The sequence below is a fragment of the Centrocercus urophasianus genome, unplaced genomic scaffold (assembly GCF_019232065.1).
Source record: "Centrocercus urophasianus isolate 14NV4802_14NV808 unplaced genomic scaffold, USGS_Curo_1.0 seq_43, whole genome shotgun sequence".
Classification (NCBI taxonomy): Eukaryota; Metazoa; Chordata; class Aves; order Galliformes; family Phasianidae; genus Centrocercus; species Centrocercus urophasianus.
Genome location: NW_024885011.1, coordinates 1 through 19,099, shown reverse-complemented (window position 1 = coordinate 19,099; position 19,099 = coordinate 1). Strand labels below are relative to the sequence as shown.

At 47.1% G+C, this 19,099-nt stretch overlaps 1 protein-coding gene and 1 long non-coding RNA gene across 7 annotated transcripts; both read left to right on the top strand.

The window, feature by feature from the left end:
* The first annotated feature begins 1,935 nt into the window (after positions 1–1,935).
* RCAN3 (RCAN family member 3) lies at positions 1,936–10,451 on the top strand. 3 transcript variants are annotated; one of them, XM_042833901.1, is made up of 5 exons: positions 1,936–2,326; positions 4,625–4,864; positions 6,919–7,092; positions 7,409–7,580; positions 8,344–10,451. In XM_042833901.1, the coding sequence occupies exons 2-5, from the start codon at positions 4,667–4,669 to the stop codon at positions 8,547–8,549; spliced, it is 750 nt and encodes a 249-aa protein (XP_042689835.1). In that variant the 5' UTR covers positions 1,936–2,326; positions 4,625–4,666; the 3' UTR covers positions 8,550–10,451. The 3 variants fall into 3 exon arrangements, with proteins under 3 accessions (XP_042689835.1, XP_042689832.1, XP_042689833.1); XM_042833898.1 differs by lacking the exon at positions 1,936–2,326 and adding an exon at positions 3,438–3,560; XM_042833899.1 differs by lacking the exon at positions 1,936–2,326 and adding an exon at positions 3,867–3,960.
* A 4,980-nt stretch (positions 10,452–15,431) lies between these two features.
* On the top strand, positions 15,432–17,968 carry LOC122168566. Of its 4 annotated transcripts, XR_006171285.1 has the most exons (5): positions 15,432–15,684; positions 15,902–15,984; positions 16,449–16,550; positions 17,033–17,260; positions 17,346–17,968. It is a non-coding gene; the product is annotated as an uncharacterized LOC122168566 (long non-coding RNA). The 4 variants fall into 4 exon arrangements; XR_006171284.1 differs by lacking the exons at positions 15,432–15,684; positions 15,902–15,984 and adding an exon at positions 16,787–16,881 and having other exon boundaries at positions 15,991–16,550; XR_006171286.1 differs by lacking the exons at positions 15,432–15,684; positions 15,902–15,984 and adding an exon at positions 16,787–16,952 and having other exon boundaries at positions 15,991–16,550.
* The last annotated feature ends 1,131 nt before the right edge of the window (positions 17,969–19,099 follow it).

Here is a 19,099-nt window from a genome sequence, read left to right as displayed (position 1 = left end):
GCATACACTGCAGCTTAGGAAACCTCAAGAAATACCAACTTTTCTTTTGCCCACAGTACTTTTTATGCTTAGATAAGATAACAGTGTTAATGGGCTAATTCTGCCAGTACATTAATCTTGTTGGAGTTGACGCTGGTTCTACTGCCTGTGCCCCTGGTAATCGATTGTGAAGTTATGTGTGGCTTTTGTTCCTTGTAATACAAAACAAAGTAGTACAGTGGGGGCTGGCTGGGAAGGGTATGAGTACAAGTATGGCTTGTCTCTTTCCTTCTAATGAATGAGGCAGTAGGTAGTTGACCTAATAGTTCTGAAGGCACAGAAACAAGCTGTTTTAAAAGCAACTGTGCTAAACCTACAAACTCCACATTTTACATGGCAATACTGTTTAATTATTACAGAGATGGTATAAAATATGTAAGTAAAATATCAATCAAAAGGATGTGAAAAGGGGCTTGCTATTGATTTCTATTCATAGGGTGATCCTGTGTAGTTGAGCATTGTTTTCCCAGTGCTCAGTTTCTAAGTAGTACTTAAAAACTGCAACTGATTGATGTGCAGACTTCACAGCCACTTGTTTTTTCTGGTTAGCTTTTTCTCCTAATTGTAAGGCTGTTTTTATTCCGAACACCTTGCTTTTAGGAGCTTTCTGACAGCAGATTCCAAGGGAGGTAATTCCTATTGAGTAATGTGAAATATTGCTATTTGTGTGTCTATTTCTAGAGCACACAAATCAGTAGAGCCTGAGGAGTTTTGGGGGTTATAGGGTTGAACTCAGTGCGCTGATGTTGTGAGAGCTGCACTCTTGTCAGTCTGTTAGCCACGGTAAGCATAGTGGTAGGACTGCCAGACTGAACCTCACCCCTTCGTGGTGCCTATGTGCAATACCTGAATTTTAACTTTTTTTTATGTACTTTCTCCTTTCTTGTTCTTTCTCACAAACTTTCAGAAGACTGTACATGCTGCTCTGCACTGTGTTTTTATAGATGCCGTCTCTGTTCCTGAGAAGGCACAAGTAAACTGAGTATAGGGCTTATCCAGTCTTTCTAACAGAAGGAGGGAATAGCTCAGGATTACAATTACATCCTTACCTTTTCTCTAATTCAGGTCTTGGAAACTGAAAATGAGAAGTCCTCTGTACCCTCAGACTTGTTACAGAATATTTCTAGGGCTGAGGTAACAGTGGTCATGCCTGGGATTGCAGCAGGCATTTACGACTAAACTGCCCCTAAAGATTTAAAGGAGAGCTGCATGCCACGTGCTTTTTTTTTTTTTTTTTTTTTTTTTTTTTTTCAGCATGGAAAGTAACCTGTTTCTGTAAAGCACATCATTTAACACATGCAATGTCAAAGCTTCAGTTTATCCACAGCTGATCCACAGAGAAGTAGTGTGCTGTAAACAGTGGAGCATAGCTAGATTTCCAAATGTGCAGCATTTTGTTCAGAATCAAACACTGAAAAAGCGTGCACATAATCCAACTGACTGCTGTCTCCATTATGAATTGGGCAGAATAGGTCCTTGACTTTCTCCTAGCTTCTTTATCAAATGTGAACTGACTTTTGTGGCCTATACACTGTGTGGCTTCTCAGTGCACTTAATATGTTCTCACTGTATATCTTGCATATAGCTTTATGCTGTGGCATAGAGCTGCAGTGTTGACTGAATGTATAAAATGTTCATATGGAAATGTGTGTATAAATGTGTCTTTGCAGTGTTGAACCCTGAGGATGAACTGCTTCATTTTTTTTTTTTTTTTTTTGTAAGCAGTGTTGCATGTCTGTTTAATTCTGTCTTTTTGATGACCCCTCTGGAAATTTAACTTAATAAAAGATTCTGTTTAAAAACTATGGAATTCTGGCATGATAAATATTCTTGCTATAATCAGTTTTAATCAGTAAAAATCTTTAAGGAATTTAAGGCAGTAGTTGTTTACAACGATAGGCACTATGTACATCCAAAAAAATGGTTTTTAATTGTGTATTTGTAAATGAAATGCAGTTTGCTACAGCTGACGTTTGGGGCTGTAGCACCCTGAGGCATGTGAATTTACACGAGGCTCAAGTACTACCATTGCTGGCTTTACAGGACTTTTACAAGTGTTAGCATTCGTTATTTCAGAGAAGAGCTGGAAAACATGATCCAAGTGGAGCCTGGAGAAAAGCAAGGTTGAGGACGGGAAGCCAGGATGTGCTCTATGACTGAGGACCTGATCTACGGTTTCTGCACACCTGCCAGTTCAGCACTGAGGTGAAGAAAGCATCGTCTGTGGGACAACACAGGCCTCTGATACACGTTGGGGACAATGCACTTGGAAAATGCCATCCTTCAGGTACAGGCTCTTGTGCCTCAGGGCAGCTTACGGCCATTTCCTAGCAATGCCAATTAAGAGACATGAACAGCCATAAATTCAAAATACTGGCACTATCTAACGAGCGGCACTAATGAATGCTTGCCAACCGAATTAACACTCGCTGCGTGGGGTTTTGTCCAGGGGGACAAGGGGTGGAGTTATAACCCTCGGGGTGCGCTTAACTAAATGTATCTCTTGGGGTCCCAAACCACAAGTGGGGAAAAACAACCTGGGAGCAGTCATGTCCCCTGTGGCCTTACAGCTGTCCTACATGGTACTCCTGGCTAGGCCTTAAGGCAGGGGCTCATTCTTTCCTGTATGTTTGCTGAAGCAGCATCCCTATGCTATAGCTTGTGATGAACAGGTGCTGCCTTGTTACTACCTCATCCAAGAGTTACTGGGTGGCAGCAGATGATGTCAAGTGGTAGCATAAAGGTGACAAACTGATGTTGGGATCTGGACAGCAGCGGTTGAGGTGTACGAAGGTGTGTGTACTTCTGTGTTCCTGAGATGGGCACAGCTGTGGGTGGAGAGGAGACTGTGAATAATGGCTTTGACTGCAGCCAGGAAAGGGAGAGGATGATTAGGATTTCCCTGTTGTTGTCAAAATCTGCACTGAATCTGCAGAAGCCCTTAGGTTTGACCAATTCTCTGCTTTCCTGTGAGGGAAAGGATCAGCTGAAGATTATTATCTACTCTTTTCCATGTCCGAACTTCAAAAGAGTGCATTTAAACCGCAGAAACGTCTGTCTTTATGCCAAAGCCCGGACTGTGTGCGGGCTCTTCCCAGTCAGTGACGTTCGTTCTGCAGCCTGGCGGCCACTTCTCCACCTAACGATCTGCTTTGGAGCCTCGGGATCCGCCCAACGCAGCCCTTACAGCCACCTACCCCCATCGCAACGGCCTGCCCAGAGGCGCTGCCCCTCATTCGGTCTCGAGAAGGCGGGCATGGCGCACGCGCAGCGTCGCCCCCTCCATCCCGGTCACCACCCTCTCCTCCCCAGCTCCCCGAGGCGATGCGGGATGAGGGACAGCGCACGCAGGCGCGCTTGCGCGGTTCTCCGCCCGCAGGGATCGTTCCGCACGGCGCCGGCTGCCGCCCCCCTTTTGGCGGCTCGTCTCGCTGCTGAGGGGACCCTCGCTGAGCAGTCGCTGCTCTCCCGCCGCCATCTCTTGTTCCGCCGCCCCTCGGGCGTCGAATGTCTATCCTGAGGTGAGCGCGGTGTAGCGGGAGGGCACAGCCAGGCTGAGTGGAGCGGTTCCTTAGCGCTGCGCGCCCCGTCTTCACACGGGTGTGTGTGTGAGAGAGCCTGGAACCCGCGGTGCTGCCGCCCCCCGTCGCCATCGCTTCTCGCGATCTGGAAGCTGAAGGGCGGTGCGCCCTGGGCTGTGCGGGGTGGCCCAGCTCCGCGGCTCTCAGGTGAATCTGGGGGCGGTGGGGCTGTGTGGGGCGGTGTCGGAACAGGGGCTGCCCTCAGAGCTGCCCGGAAGAGTGAGCGCAGCGCTGCGCTTCCGGTGCGGGGGTGGCTGGACGGAGCGTTCAGCTGCCATCCTGCTCGGGGTGGCCCTTCTGGCCCTGTTGCTTTCTGCCTCGTCCGTTAACGCCTCTCACGGTACTGTTTCTGTTAGTACTTAACTAACGATGGTGCATTGGTGTTACACATCCCATCCCAGGGAACCTCTTCCACGTTCTGAGAGTGGTTAGTTACTGTTGTGTAACCCCTGGGATGGAGTTGGACAAAACTGGCGTTAACCTTGCGGGTTTATAGTTAAACTATATATAAAGTATAGTTAAACTATAGTTGAGTGGCAGTGCGTTCCTGTGTGGAATGTGTAAAATTGAAGCGATGCTTTTCAGAGTTTGGAGCCTTCTATGGAAACTTCTCAGGTTTGTTTTCCCGCTTGCAATAGATGCTGTGTTGCAAAACATGCAGAACTATTCACTTGTTGCTGAGATGTTTAATTAACTTGTACAGAGTTTTCCCTACAAGCTGTGTGCGGGAGATGAAGGGCATAACTGCTTTCCCTCCATGGAGTCAAAAGCGAGTGAGAATCTATCCTTGTTGTCTAAAGAAACACAATGACTTCTCCAGTAAAATTCAAAATTTGTTACTTATTGAAAGAAAAGGTGATCTCCCTTGCAGCAGTGGGGATGCTCAGGCAATTCCAGTGTTGTTCAGACATCTCGTTTGAGACTTGCCATCGTCACATAGGACAGAAAACAACTCACAGTGTAGTATTTTGTTGCCGTAATTGAATGCATTTTTGTAATGACAGACCCTTACCAGGAGCTCTAGAACACAGTGCTGCATTGGTTGAATGGTGCTCAGAGGTACTATGAAGTCCTGGAGCGACAGCCAGTCCGATCTGTACAGCAGTGACCAAGAAGAAGAAGAACAGATGATTTTTGGAGAAAATGAAGATGATTTGGAAGAGATGATGGATTTAAGCGACTTGCCTACCTCACTGTTTGCTTGCAGTGTGCATGAAGCGGTGTTTGAGGTACAGGAGGAAAAGGTAAAGTGAAATGAGGTGTAAAGTGAAATCTGGCTTCGGCACTGCAAGTATAGAGGCAGCAGGGGATGTTTTGTCTGGTACTGCTGTGTGTTGTGCTGAGGGGGAGGAAATGATCTACCCAAATTATTTACCAGTGAGTTCAGATCAAGAATGAGTAGATTTCCCAAGAGAAGATAGTAATGCAATGTTCAGGCATTTGGAATTTCTAATAGTGGTGATGGGGCTCCTCCTACAAAAAGGCTCTTCTGATTCTTCTTTTCATGCAAAGTACCAAATTTAAAGGAAGATTTATGTATAATCTGAAGGCAAACGTCTGTGTTTTACTTCAAGGCAAGAATTCTCCTAAAGATTATAGTAAATTCTTAGAATGCATGTTCTGCTTTGAACTAAAATAACTTCTTGATAGTCGCTTAGGACTTGGTAATAAACTAAATCTTCTCTGGGTTGCTAATCTTTGTATTCAGTCGGATTTGTGCATGGTCTTTGCATCTGAGAGCACCAGGAATGACTGTTGGTAGCTCATGAGTATTCGAGGAAAAAAATGAAGAGGGCAAGGTGGCATCTCCCTGCATACACCTGTAAATCTCGGATGACTAAATTGTTCCTGCTTCTGCATTCTCTGAAGCCTCTTGAGAGTGGCGTACCCTCCATTTGGGTCAGTGGTTGTTACCACTTATAGAAGAGGGCAGTGAAAGCAGCAGCTGATCAACGAAACATTAAGTCTTGCACCAGACTGATTCAGCTCTGCTACAGAGACAGCAGTGCCCCATAATTCATTATTTGATCTAGAAAGTGTGCACTGGAAATGCTGCCTGTCTAAATTACATTGCGTGTCTGCCTGGGATTTGTCACTTTTAGGCACGTTTCCTTTTTCTGTGAAGGTATTCCCACAGTCTGTCTGAGCATATCAGGTGTGTTGAGGGCAATGTGTTCTTCTCTAATGACACCAGAGTAATTGGATGCGCTATGAAGCCATTGGTGGATGTAACCACTTCTGGTTAATTTCAAATGTTATTTGGGAAATGGTGATTACGCTAGATTGTAGTTCTGTGTTTGTTCATTACCAAATTTGGTGAGAGTGCAGAAGGAATGGATTTTCTGATTTAATGAAGACCTTGAGATGGTGCAGCTTGCAGAAAGAATTGCTAAACTAATAATTCTAAAACTAACGTGGGTATCATCTGTAGAGTTTCTTTTGTCCTAATTGAAACGGAAGTCAGTGGCAACCTCGTCCTATAAGTATTATTACAGGAGTCAAAGAATTTATGTAAAGAGACTGGAGTCTTTTGAAACGAAACAAATAAGTTTTGCCTTTGGAAAGAGTTCTTAAAAGTTGTTCTTCTCTGCTCATTTGCTTATGTAGATCTCTGTGAGTAACTGAATGTTATCAATGCAGAGTAAATAAAATTGAAAATATATCGTTTGCATTCTTCTGCTGATCTGAATTTGATTTTTTTCAGTGAGTGAGAATACCTGTAGTTAAACTGGGGGGAAAAAAATCTGCAAATTAGGTTTTTAATAAAAATGAACTAGTAAATTAAAACAAGTTGAACCTTTAACAATACAGTTATGTTCAATCTCCTCAATGATTAATACGATTTCTAATTAAATAATATTTTTTTTATTTTTGCTTTTTGTAAAAAACAGTATTTGGTAATAAGTCTTTCTCTCCTAGAGAAATCTCATTAATCCTGTGTTTTTTGTTTTAGCTTCCTTAATCATTCAATGCTTTATATTATCACGCCTAAAAATGCATCTGTGATGCTCAGGTGAAAGTCAGGTTCCAGTGTGCAGCTATTTTTGTCGACTGCGCTTTTGGGTAACTGTCGCTAGATGGCAGTACTTGGGAGCTACAGGGGCTTTTACATATCAGTGTACTCCTGGAATTTTAGTAGTGAGATAAAGCAGTCAGGGAGAACTATGAAACATGCAGGCTTAGAAGAGTGTTAAGGAAATGCATGGGGATTTGGGAGAGGAAAGTGAATGCAGAGTGTGTTTTCCTTGAGTGAAAATGTTCATGTTGTGTTTGGAGAATCTCTGTACTTCATCTCTAGGAAAGATTTGAAGCACTTTTCACTGTCTACGATAATCAAGTTACATTCCAGTTGTTTAAAAGCTTTAGAAGAGTAAGGATAAACTTCAGTAATCCAGAGGCAGCAGCAAGAGCACGGATCGAACTGCATGAAACTGACTTCAATGGAAAAAAGCTGAAGCTATATTTTGCACAGGTATTATGGAATGCTAACTTGGTCTGCATGTGTGCTTGTTTCTCCCTTGTTTCATATTTGACAGTAAGTTTCATTTCTGGGAAGTTCTGAAGCAACCATTAACGTCTTGTTCTTATACACGAGCATGTATTCTCTATTCATCGACAGCTACACTGTCAACACAGAGCAGTTTCTTAACCTGCATTGCTTATCTGAAGTATTATGTAGCTGTGCTATTATTTTTGGATCTAGGCTGAATTAAGCATTCTTAGAGAACAGCCATATAGTAGTGGGGAAATTGTGATTTTATTCTGCATCTCCTGGCCTTTGTCTTTAGGTACAGGTGTCCGGTGAAGTAGGAGACAAGTCCTACCTTCTTCCTCCACAACCTGTTAAACAGTTCCTGATATCACCACCTGCATCTCCCCCAGTTGGATGGAAACAGACTGAAGATGCAACTCCACTGATAAACTATGACCTCCTTTGTGCTGTCTCCAAGTTGGGACCGGGTGGGATATTTACCTGCTTTTGTTGTGTTATTTAACTTCAAAAGTACTTATCCAGGGCATTTATCTACTTTTCTGGGAAAAGAACCAAGTTTCTCTTATATTAGGTTACTTACTTGAATAAAGTAAGCTGTCACTATTAACTTTGTTCTGTAGCTGACTGAAATTATAACACAGAAACTGGACTGTGTGGCGCTGGCTCTTTGTCACCCATTTATTGAATTTTGCTATAATCTTAGTATTGACCAGCAAACAAGAAGAGGAATGAGATGTTCAATCTCTTGCAGATTGGCGGCTTCAGTTGTTAAGGATGCTAATATGGATTTTATGTTGCATCACCAAAATTCTTCATGGGTCTTACTCAGAACAATGCTATTTATTTTCCCTGAAAGGAAGGTTATCTTTCACACAAAGAACCTAATGTGTAATCTGTTGAATTGGCCGTCCTAACAGGACAGAAATGTTCTGACAAGTAGCGGTGTAGAGAAGAGAGCTACTTTCTTGTCCTCTCAGAAAGCCACTACTGGGTACAGTAGCAACATAACTTCGTGGGGAATTAGGAGGATTAAATATTATCAAATGCATTTATGGTTTTCCATTTAGAAATGTCCTGCAAATGCACAACACAAATATGTCACTTAAAAATTTGTATGCTGCTCGTCTTTTGATTGAATTACTGCAGCTGTTAAGGAGTTTTTGTGATGAAGTGGCTTAATGCTATTCCTTGGGGATGTTCTTAGCATGGTCTTTGTTTGCTGCTCCTCAGGGGAGAAGTATGAGCTTCATGCAGGGACAGAATCCACTCCTAGTGTCGTCGTCCATGTCTGTGAAAGTGAGACAGAAGAGGAAGAGGAATTGAAAAATCCTAAACAGAAGATCATGCAGACAAGGCGTCCAGAGCCGCCACCAATACTGGATGAATCTAAAGCATTTGATTGTACACTGGAGGTAGGGGGTACTATGCACTGTTAAACTCTGTGTTACTCAGGATGCCATCGAAAACCAGACACATAATGAGTACACACGTTGATGCCTGTTGTCCTGCTATATGTTATATATAGCAACAACAGATTTTACTTGTAGTTGTCTCTCATGTTCGAGATTTTGGATGCCAATGCTCCACAAAGCACTTTAATTCTAAGGACTAATCTCCCAAGTGTAGCAAATCCACCCGACGTGCAATAGTGAAAAATAGGAAGTTTAGTTTTATTGAAATATTACTCTTTATACTGTAAAGTGTGGCGTGCCAAGTGCTAAAATAATATTTTTCTGTCACTACTGGATTTGAAGAAGTTATTTGTATAGCAGTTATAAACTGATCCATGCTCGTGTGGCAGCTTCCAGTTATTTAAGTGGAAGTGAGGCATAGGTCTTCATGCTAAAATTCCTTCCCAGTTATCAGTCTTCTGGGCTGAAGGTCAGTACTTGCTTTTCTCAGATATGTTTTTAATTTGACATGAGGCACAAATACATATATGGAACTAAATTCCAGTAGTTCTCACTACACAAAAGAGTACAGGAGGAAGAGCCACAGACCACTACAAGACAGACCCTGAATCTGTCTCCAGCACTACTGCTGCTACTGTTTGATGGTACACTGATGGCTGCAACAGTTTGCACTGACATCTGCTTAAGAGTGAGTTACAATATGCAGAGTGAAATAGGGATTTGGCTACTGAATGCAATCTCTTATCCTCTCTGGAAATGTGGTAATGTTTGTCCCTCTCCAGTCCTGGAGATGGCCTCAATTTATAAATAAATCAAACTGAATGTATGACAGAATGATATGAGGAGGTAAAACACCTAGGGTAGATTTCTGACCTGTGGACCTAAACCTGATCTGTCTGTTGTTTTTGTTTTTTGAAGGCAGTCAGTTGCCTGGCTTGGCCAGCTGTTATTATGCAGTTTAAGCCCTTCTTTGCTGTTTTTCATTGAGACTTTTTCCTGTGCAGCATCCTCTTTGTCTGATAGAGCACCTGCTGCTTTAGAGACAAGGATGCATTTTTTAAAATACAGATCTTTAAATTCCATAAACTCGTGTTAAGCATTTCAATAGGTGGAAAATATGCCTCATTGTGTGATGTGTGTGTATACTTTTATGCTACTTTATAACCAACCTTTTTTAGTCTACACGGATTCTTCTTTTTTCTATTAGTAAAACAAACAAACAAACAAAACAAAACAGGAAAACATTGAAAAAGCCAAGCTGCTTATATGCATATATAGAAATCATTCAGAAATTGGACTTTTTCAAATCATGTTAGTGTATTTTAATTCTATTTGAAGTGCTCATTGAACTTCTTTCCAAAGTGTTTTCACTTGGTTGACAACTGAAGTAGCAGTGATCGTGAATCTGCACAGGCACAGTAGTGTTCAGGTCCATATTGTGCTAGTTGCGATCCCTTCCTGCCATTGGCTTGCAGTTGTGAAGTGGGATCCTGCAGGCAGGTCCTTGTTCCAGAGGCAGGAGTGTCCATGAGAACGGCAGGAAAAAGGATTTTGTTCATCTCACCTGCAAATGTGCTGATATTTATGTATTTCTTCAGATGGTCAGATCACTTCATCTGACTTCTGTCTTGCTGTTCTGCAGTACGAAAAAATAAGAGTTGTATTGTCCACGAGACCTGTGTGTTTTAAAATGCCAGAAGTCCATCTTGGATTCTCTGATATTTATATTTTGTCAGTTGTTTGATTTCTACCCCACTGTAACAGTTTGTGTAAGTAGGAATTCAGTGAAAACTTTCCAAAACCATTTTATAAAGGCAAATGGAATGAGTGATGTTGTCAATGTATGTTGTGTAAAGTGTATCGCACCTTGCATTCCAACATCATTCCTTGTGTAAAGAGGCTTAAAATAAAAATGATACAGCGCCATTTATGTGGTTTTCTTTAATTAACCCATGTTTGCTGTGTGTTCTGACAGTGTTTATGTTGGTGCAACTACGTGAGCAGTGAAGATAGATTCCCTTGGGATGTTTCCCTCACAGTGGGGGTTTGACACTGACTTAGACAGCAAATATTTAAGGGAGTGCGTTGGGTCTGGGTGCAGCATTATTATCTGTGCTTGTGTAATAAAAATAAATGTTTTCCAAAAACTACAGAAAGCCATTACCACAGAAAGGGCATTCTAACGTTCGTTTGTAGTACAGCGCGTGTTTGTGCTGTGAGGTTCCATCCTGCCTCAGTCACGGGTGAGGTCCAGTTCAGAAGGCATTTCTTCAGACAGCAGAAGCAGGCTGAGCGTGCCCTTCTTGTAGCACAGATCAGAGCAATAGGACTGACTTAAGTGAAAAGTGCTACAAGACCACATTTGCAGACAATGCAAAACCTTCACAGAAGGGAATCTTCAGTTTATCCACAGATCACAGAATTATAGAATCATAGAATGGTTTGGTTGGAAGAGACCCCAAAGATCATCAGGTTCCAACCCTCTGCCACAGCCTCCAGGTCTAGTACTAAACCAGGTTGCCCAGGGCTCCATCCAACCTGGTGCAGAAGAGCCACTAATGGTGAAGTCAGCAGGAGGAAACTGGTTTCTAACACCAGAGAGGAATGTGCGCTTCAGCAGCTGCCTGCCTTTGTTTAGAGCAAGACAAAATTCTTCTGCAGTTATTGACCTGGTAAAGGGGACTCCCTCGACCGAGGTCTTTCCCCTCCCCCCCCTTTCTAACTTCGCGCGCTTCCCCTATCACCAAAAGAGAGAAGGAAAGGCCGGCGACTGCGTTGCGGGCCCGCGTCGCCACCATCGCAGTTCTATCAGCGGTCTCTGCTGCCACGGCGTGGCCAATGCGCGGAACAGAACGCATGGTGGTGCGCCGGAAACACCGCCTGCGTGGCGCTGTGAAGAGAACAGCGCATGCGTACACGTCTGCCACGAAAGGCGCATGCGTACTGCTGCGCCGGAACTGGCGCATGCGTAGTGTCGTGCCGGGAATGGTCTGGGGCATTTGGGGCATGGGGCGCAGGTGTTAGGTTATAGGGCGGGGGATCCCTCTGGGCCCTGGATTTGATATTTGGAGACAGGTTTAGGGCTGAGATGGGGGGTGTGGGGCCAAGTGCACGGAGTAGGGCTGAGATGTGGGGCCAACTGTGGTGACTGGGGCAACTAGGTTCTCAGCTGGCCCACACATTCTCGCAGGAGGTGGAGGATACAGCAACGTTGTGCTGCACAAGCAGCTTCCACATCCTCATGGTGATGGCAGTGTTCTGCAGGCAGGTGAGTGTGACCTGCAGCCCCATAGCTACTCCCGGCCCCATAGCACCCCATGGCCTCCATTGACTCCCACCCCATCATAGCACCCCATGCCCTACATCGACTCCCACATCCCATAGTGACCTTCAGCCCCACTTCAACCCCGATGGCCAACAGCCCCTCCCCAGCCCAGCTTTACAGTGTGGGAGTGGGTGCCCTGAGAAGCTGTGGGGCAGTGCTATGGGACTCACCCCACAGATATTTGACAACCAAGCCAGGGGGCAAGTGTGCAGGGCAGGAGAATGAAGGCAATGTGGTTGGGATGGATGGTGCTTTGTGGTGGGGGGCAGCGCCATCTGCACCTGGAACAGAATTTGGGGGAAAGGAGGGGGGGAATGGGGGCTGTGAGGGGGTATTTTGGGGAGAAGGTGTGGGATGAGGGGGTAAATCAAGTAATAGTTGTGGTCAGTGAAGTTAAACCCAGTTGGCAGCCAGTCACTAGTGGTGTCCCACCCCAATCTCACCGCAGTATCAACCCTCAGCATCGCTCCAACAATGTCATTCCCCATTCCAGCATCACTCCTTGATGTTAAATTTCAGTGACATCCCACCATCACCCTAGTGTCACCCCTAGCATCAGCCCAACATCATCACTGTCACCTCAACAACGTCACCACAGCAACAGTCCCTACTGTCAACCCCAATGATGCCCCAACATTACACCCCAACATAACCAGGGTATCAATCCCCAGCATCACAATCTGATGTGACCTCTGCAGCATCTGCCCCCTGGCGTCAACTCAGTGTCCTTTCAACATCACTCCAGTGTGCCCACCCCAGTGTTACCCCAACAATGTCACTCAGCATCACTCCTTGCTTTTAAACTCCACTGATACCCCAACATCACCTCAGATTCATCCCAAAAATGTCACCAGCCAGCATCACCCCAGCATCACTCCTTGATATCAACAGTAGTGATACCCTGACATCACCCCTCAACAATGCCACTCCCCAAGAATGTCATCCCCCAGCGTCACTTCTTGATGTCACCCCGCAACGTGACACCAGTGTCATCCCAGTGTCACCCTGAAGGGACACCCAACATAATTCCCCACAGTCATGCCTCATGGCACCCCATTGTCATTCCATGCCACCCCCCCTACAATGTCACCCACAAGTGACGCTCCCCCAATGCCCCAACATCATCACCCCCCAACAATTGTCACTGCCTAATGTCATTACTATCACCCCAACATCATCTTGACAACGTTCCCTCTGTACCACTATCACTCCAGTGTCTCCCCTCAAGCATCACTCCTTGATGTTAAACCCCACTGATACCCCAACATAATTCCTAATGTTGTCACCCCTCAGCATCACTCCCCGATGTCGCCAGTGATACTCCATCACCCTCCAACATCCCTTCCCAATGTCAACCTCCGGCACCACCTCCCAACAGCATCACCCCCACATCAGCGAACAGTTTCACCCCAATAGTGTCACCCCTTGGTGTCACTTCTCAGTATCACCCCAGTGTCACCATAATCCCCGTAAATAAGAAGCAGAACCTCCCCAAACAAGCGCACTATTACTTTCTGACCCTTGAGAGACAGCAAATTGCCGACAGGATTGAGAAGGAACAGGCTGGCAGTGGATGTGATACGCAGTGCCAGCAGGGCGTCCCCTGCTTCAAAGGGCACTTGGCCTTTCACCCCTACTGCAGCCTCTCTCCTGCTTTAATTCTTCCTAGGGTCTACAGGATTTGTTCCATTGCACACTGTAGCGGTGTGGCCAGCGCATGGTACAGAGCCCAAGTGGAAGAGAACCCCTGACAGCCTCACCTCTAACAACCAACCTCACCCTCAGCAACCAACCTTGCCCCCCAACCACCTCACTCCACTGTCACTTCCTGATATTCCCCCCAGTGTCACCCTAACTGTATCATACCCTAGCATCCCTCCCCAACATGACCCCAGCATCCCCACCCCCCATCACCCCAATATCAGCCCCCCACATCACGTCCCCCCCAGTGATACCCCGCCATTGCCACAGTGTCACCCCCGCAGCCTCACCTCCACAATGAGCTGGAAAGCACAGCAGCAACAGCAGAGCAGCCAATCCCCAGGTTACAGCAAATGAAGGTCAGCTCCAGCACAGCATGAATGGGCACAGAAACAAAACTACTCCACACTGAAAGACCCCAGATTGGCGGGAACCCACAACAAAAAACCCTATGCTTCCACTGCCAGCCCTTAAATGAGGGTTGGGAAGGGGTGGATTTGGCTCCACCCCTTCATCACTCAGCAACATTGCATGCATCTTTGCTCCCCTGGATTGGCCCTGCCTTTTCACCAGGTGCTCCATCACTGCTTCAAGCCATGATTTAGCATTACCACTATACCCTCAACGTCACCCCACCAGTGGGAGGACAATGGGAGATGTGAGGACACTGTCGCGAAGTTGGGGGGTATGGGAACACTGGGACATGGGAGCATGGAAATAAACATTGTGGGGACATTGGGAGGCATTGTGGGGACCCAAGGGACATTGGGGGATGTGGAGGCACAGGGACACAGGGACACTGGGGACATTGTGTGGACACGGGGACAGGTGCCCCCACCATGGAGACCCTGGCTCTGTGGAACACCATTCTCAGGGGGTGTCGGATGGTGATGGTGGCCCCGTGTGTGACCTCACCGTGGTTGTGCAGCATCAGCACAGCGGTTACATTGGTTCTGTGGCCGCCCAGCAGCAGCATGACACTGGGTGTCACCGTCACTACCAGCTCAAGGTGGCACTGCTCATCTGCCCCACAGCGCTGCTCGAACGGCACCTGCGATGGCACCGGCACTTCCTGGCGCTGCCTGACACCTCCCTGTGTTGCATCACCATCATATCCAAGAGTGCGCTGAGAAGCTGGGAGAGGGCTTGATTATGTCTCTGGGGCTGCCCACGGCACACTCCATAGCTCTGGAACACATCTGGTTGTCTCTAGAGCCCATCGTGTGGCCATGAAAGAGTTCTGGGGCACACAGAGGGCACTGGGTTCCACGGGAATAAGCCGACACATGGCTGCTTGCCAAGTAGCTGTTAAGTCAGCAGTGTTTGGGACAGCAGCTCCTAGAGGAGCTTTATGACCATTCAGGCACTAATTATCAATTGTTAATCACCACTTTCCACCTGGTTTCCAAACTGGGCAGATAGGTGAGTTATTCCTGATTCCAGGAGTGCAGGGGCTACATGAAATACTCACACTGCAGCCTCCCTATTTCTTTGGGATTTGGGATTGATACTTGAGCCACACATTGCCATACAAGTGCAAGTGCCAGACTCACCCACTGAGGGCACCGAATCCTGAAATATTTTCACAATGGTCTTTAATTGCAAAGAAAGTAGGTGACACGTTTCTCACTGGAGAGCCATAAGCTGTCCCCACTAGTTTGGCAAACAGTGCTTGCCACGATCACACTGGTAATCTCAACTCTTTGCCGTCCAGGCTGCACACACAGCTTTTCAGCATCTTGCTGTATCAGTAGTGAAATTTGTGCTCCCCTATCTATTAGAAATTTTACCGAATGCCTTTGAGGACAGACTTGAATCAAAATATGCATGCCACTGTTGCTCATCCTTTGATCAAACTCCCCTTGCCGGACAGGCAGATCCAATCACCTGCTTGTAATTAGTCTTTTGTTGTTGTTGTTTACAGCCTGAAGCAGTGATTGAGCACCTGGTGAGGGGTGTGGCCAGCCCTGCCAGCACAGGTGGAAGCAATTTACCTGTGGGACCGGATAGGGCTGAGCTTGGCTCCACCCCCTCCCTGCCCATATTTAAGGGCTGGGAACAGCCAGGGCAGCATTCTGCTTGGGAACTGCCTTGTGGGGAGCGTTGGGAGCCAGTTCTGCTCGTTGGAAGGGGGTGAGTGATTGATGCTGTGTTGTAGGGCTCTGGTCTTTTGCTTTTTAGGGATCCTGGCAACTTTTAAGGGCTGGAAGCTGTAAGGGCAGCATCTCTGCATGGAGGCTGCTTCCTCTGGGGTGTGGGCTGAGTGTTTGTTTTTGGAGTGGGGTCATTGATTTCTTCTTTATTGCTGGATTGTAATTTCACTTTCTGTGGGCTCCTGACCACATTTAAGGGCTGAGAACAGCCAGGGCAGCATTCTGCTTGGGAACTGCCTCCATGGGAGCATTGGGAGCGAGTTCTGCTCGTTGGAATGGGGTGAGTGATTGGTGCTTTATTGCAGGGCTCTGGTCTTTCTGGTTTTGGGGATCCTGACTGCTTTTAAGGGCTGGAAGCTGTAAGGGCAGCATCTCTGCATGGAGGCTGCTTCCTTTGGGGTGTGGGCTGAGTGTTTGTTTTTGGAATGGGGTCATTGGTTTTTTCTGTATTGCTGGATTGTAATTTCACTTTCTGGGAGCTGCTGACCACATTTAAGGTCTGTCAGCAGAAGGAGCAGCAACTGCACCTGGAGGCTGCTTCCTTTAGAGTGTGGGGTGAACCCTTGAAACGGGGTGAGTGAGTCTTTATTCCAGGGTTGCAATATCTTGTTTTTGGGAGGATCCTGACCCCGCTTAAGGGCTGGCAGCCTTTAAGGTGGTATCTGTCTTTAGAGACTGTCTCCTTGGGAGTGTGGGGTGAGGGCTGGTCCTTGCGAAAGGATGAGTGATTCCTTCTTGTTTTAGGGCTGTGATCTTTCCTGTTTTTGGGGCATCCTGACCACATTTGAGTGCTGGTAGATGTAAGGGCAGCATTGATCTCTGGAGGCTGTCTCCTGTGGAGCATGGGTGAGTTTTGGCCTTTGAGAAGGGTGTAAGTGGTTTCTTTGTTTTTTCTTTATTTCAGGCTGCAATCTCCATTTTTTCTTTTTTTTTTTTTTTTTATTATTATAATTCAGTATCCTGACCACATTTAAGGGGTGGAAGCCATAAGGGCAGCATCTCTACCTGGAGACTGCTTCCCTGGCAGTGTGGGCTGAGTGTTCATCTTCGGAATGGAGTAACTTCTTCTTCCTTTATTTCAGGGCTGTTATGCACTGCTTCCAACCGTGCAGAGTTGTTTAAGGGCATTCTGTGCACCGTTAGGTGTAATAAGTCTTCATCTTTATAGGAAGCCAAGGTTTGTCCTCTTCTGGACCGCTGTACTCAGCATCACCCCAGATATCTCCATCCTAATTGTCTGGAGATGCTGTTAGTTTCCTAATCTGTACGACACCCAAACCCCAATTCCTCTTCCTCCCACCCCCTGACCTGCATTCAATGCTCTGCAGCTCTGGTTCCCAACAGTGTGATGAAGTGAAGCCCCTGCTCTGCTGAATACTGGGACTGGCCCAGAGAGGCTCTGATGGATGTGGATTATCCCAGCTGGAGTACTTGGTACCATTGGTGGTGATCTCGTCCAACTGCCACACAACGAACAGGAACATCCACAGCCAGATCAGTGCCCAGAGCCTGACCCAGCCTCACCTTGGAAGGGACAGGGCATCCATCATGTCTGGGTAATCTGTTCTGCTGTGTCACCACCATCACTGTACAAGATTTTCTTCATATCTAGGCTAAATCTTTCCTTGTTCTTCCCTTCAGGTGTTGAAAGGCTGTTACCAGATCACCTCGGAGCCTTCACTTCTGCAGGCTGAACAGCTCCAGCTCTCTGTCTTTATAGGAAAGGCATTCCATCCCTTGGTTCATATCTGTGGCCATTCTCTGGATGTGCTCCAACAGCTCCATGTCTGTCCTGCACTGCAGGCATCCACATCCACACACAGCACCTCCAGGTGAGGCCTCCCAGCGCAGAGCAGAGGGGCAGGACCGCCTCCCTTCGCCTGCTGACCGCACGTCTTTGGATGGAGCCCAGCATACGGTTGGCTTTCTGGGCTGGAAGGCGCATTGCTGAGTGCCACTACTCAGCCTGTTGAGGTCCCTCTGGATGGCATCCCGTCCCTCTGGTGTGTCACCGCACCCCACAGCTTGGTGTCATTAGGGTGCACTCCACCCCACTGTCAATGTCACTGATGAAGGGGCAATCCCAGATATTTGTGCAAACTCAGCAAAGAACACCTTGAGAGCAGCCCCACAGAGAAGGGCTTGTGGATCCTTGTGGGTGAGAAGCTGGACGTCAGCCAGCAGAGCGGGCTTGCAGCCTGGAAGGCCAGCTGTGTTCTGGGCTGCATTAAAAGAGGAGCGGCCAGCAGGGAGAGGGAGGTGATCGTCCCCATCTGCTCTGCTCTTGTGAGGCCCCATCTGCAGTGCTGCATCCAGGCCTGGGGCCCCCAGCACAGGAAGGACGTGGAGCTCACGGAGCGGGTCCAGAGGAGGCACTGAGATGAGCAGATGGTTGGAGCAGCTCTCCTACAAGGAAAGGTTGAGGGAAGTGGGCTTGTTCAGCCTGGAGAAAAGAAGGCTTGGGGGAGACCTCGTTGCAGCTTTCCAGTACTTGAAGGGGGGAACAGCAGGAAGGGGAACGGCTGTTTACAAGGGTGGATCGTGATAGGACAAGGGGGAATGGTTTTAAACTGAGACAGGAGAGGTTTAGGTTGGTTATTAGGAGGAAGCTTTTCATACAGAGGGTGGTGACACACTGGAACGTGCCTCAGAGTCCCTTCCAGGAGGATCTGCTCCATGACTTTTTGCAGCACAGAGGTGAGACTGACATGTTGGCAGTTCCCAGGGTCACACTTTATATCTGCAGTAACAGCTGTGCTGTCACCTTTTTTTCTGCTCACCAGGGACTTCACCTGACTGCCTCGACTTCTGAAATACCACTGAGAGTGGCTCGGTGACTGCAGCACTGAATTCCCTCAGAGCTCTGGGACTCGTCTCATCAGGACCCAAAGACTCCTGGATGCTCGGGTCCTCAGGTGGTCCAGAACCTGATCTCCCATCACAGTGTGGGATAGGGAGGGGTCTGTGGGACCAGCATTGCTTCCTCAATCCCCACCTACCAAACCAAAGGTGAGGGCAGTGTATAATGAGCAGTTATCAGAGAAGATGGAAGATGGATGTTGTTGGGTATCTCAGCCAGCCTTCTCCTTGTCTGTTGTTCCCAGCTCAGTGCTGCTGGTAAGCAGCATCGTGCGCAGAGCGCAGCCACGTTGATCAGAGAAAGGAGTGCAGGTTTGTGAAAGAGGCACATCTGCAGGGCAGTGCCTTCATTACTGCGTTGTGTCCCACAGGTGGCAGCAGGCTGCGGCACTCCCGAGTGCCGTAACGACCGCATGGAGATGTGTGGCTCTTATGGGAACAGCAAGGAACCGGAATCTGCATTTCCTGGGATGCCCGGAACCCCGCTTTGCTGGCTGGTAATTGTCTCCCCAGCAGGTAAGGGCAATGCACACCCA

Coding starts and splice junctions, on each gene's coding strand:
- RCAN3 (XM_042833901.1), top strand. CDS start 4,667: ATGGTGCTCAGAGGTACTATGAAGTCCTGGAGCGACAGCCAGTCCGAT. Junction 4,865..6,918: donor TTGAGGTACAGGAGGAAAAG/GTAAAGTGAAAT, acceptor CTTCATCTCTAG/GAAAGATTTGAAGCACTTTT. Junction 7,581..8,343: donor TGTCTCCAAGTTGGGACCGG/GTGGGATATTTA, acceptor GCTGCTCCTCAG/GGGAGAAGTATGAGCTTCAT.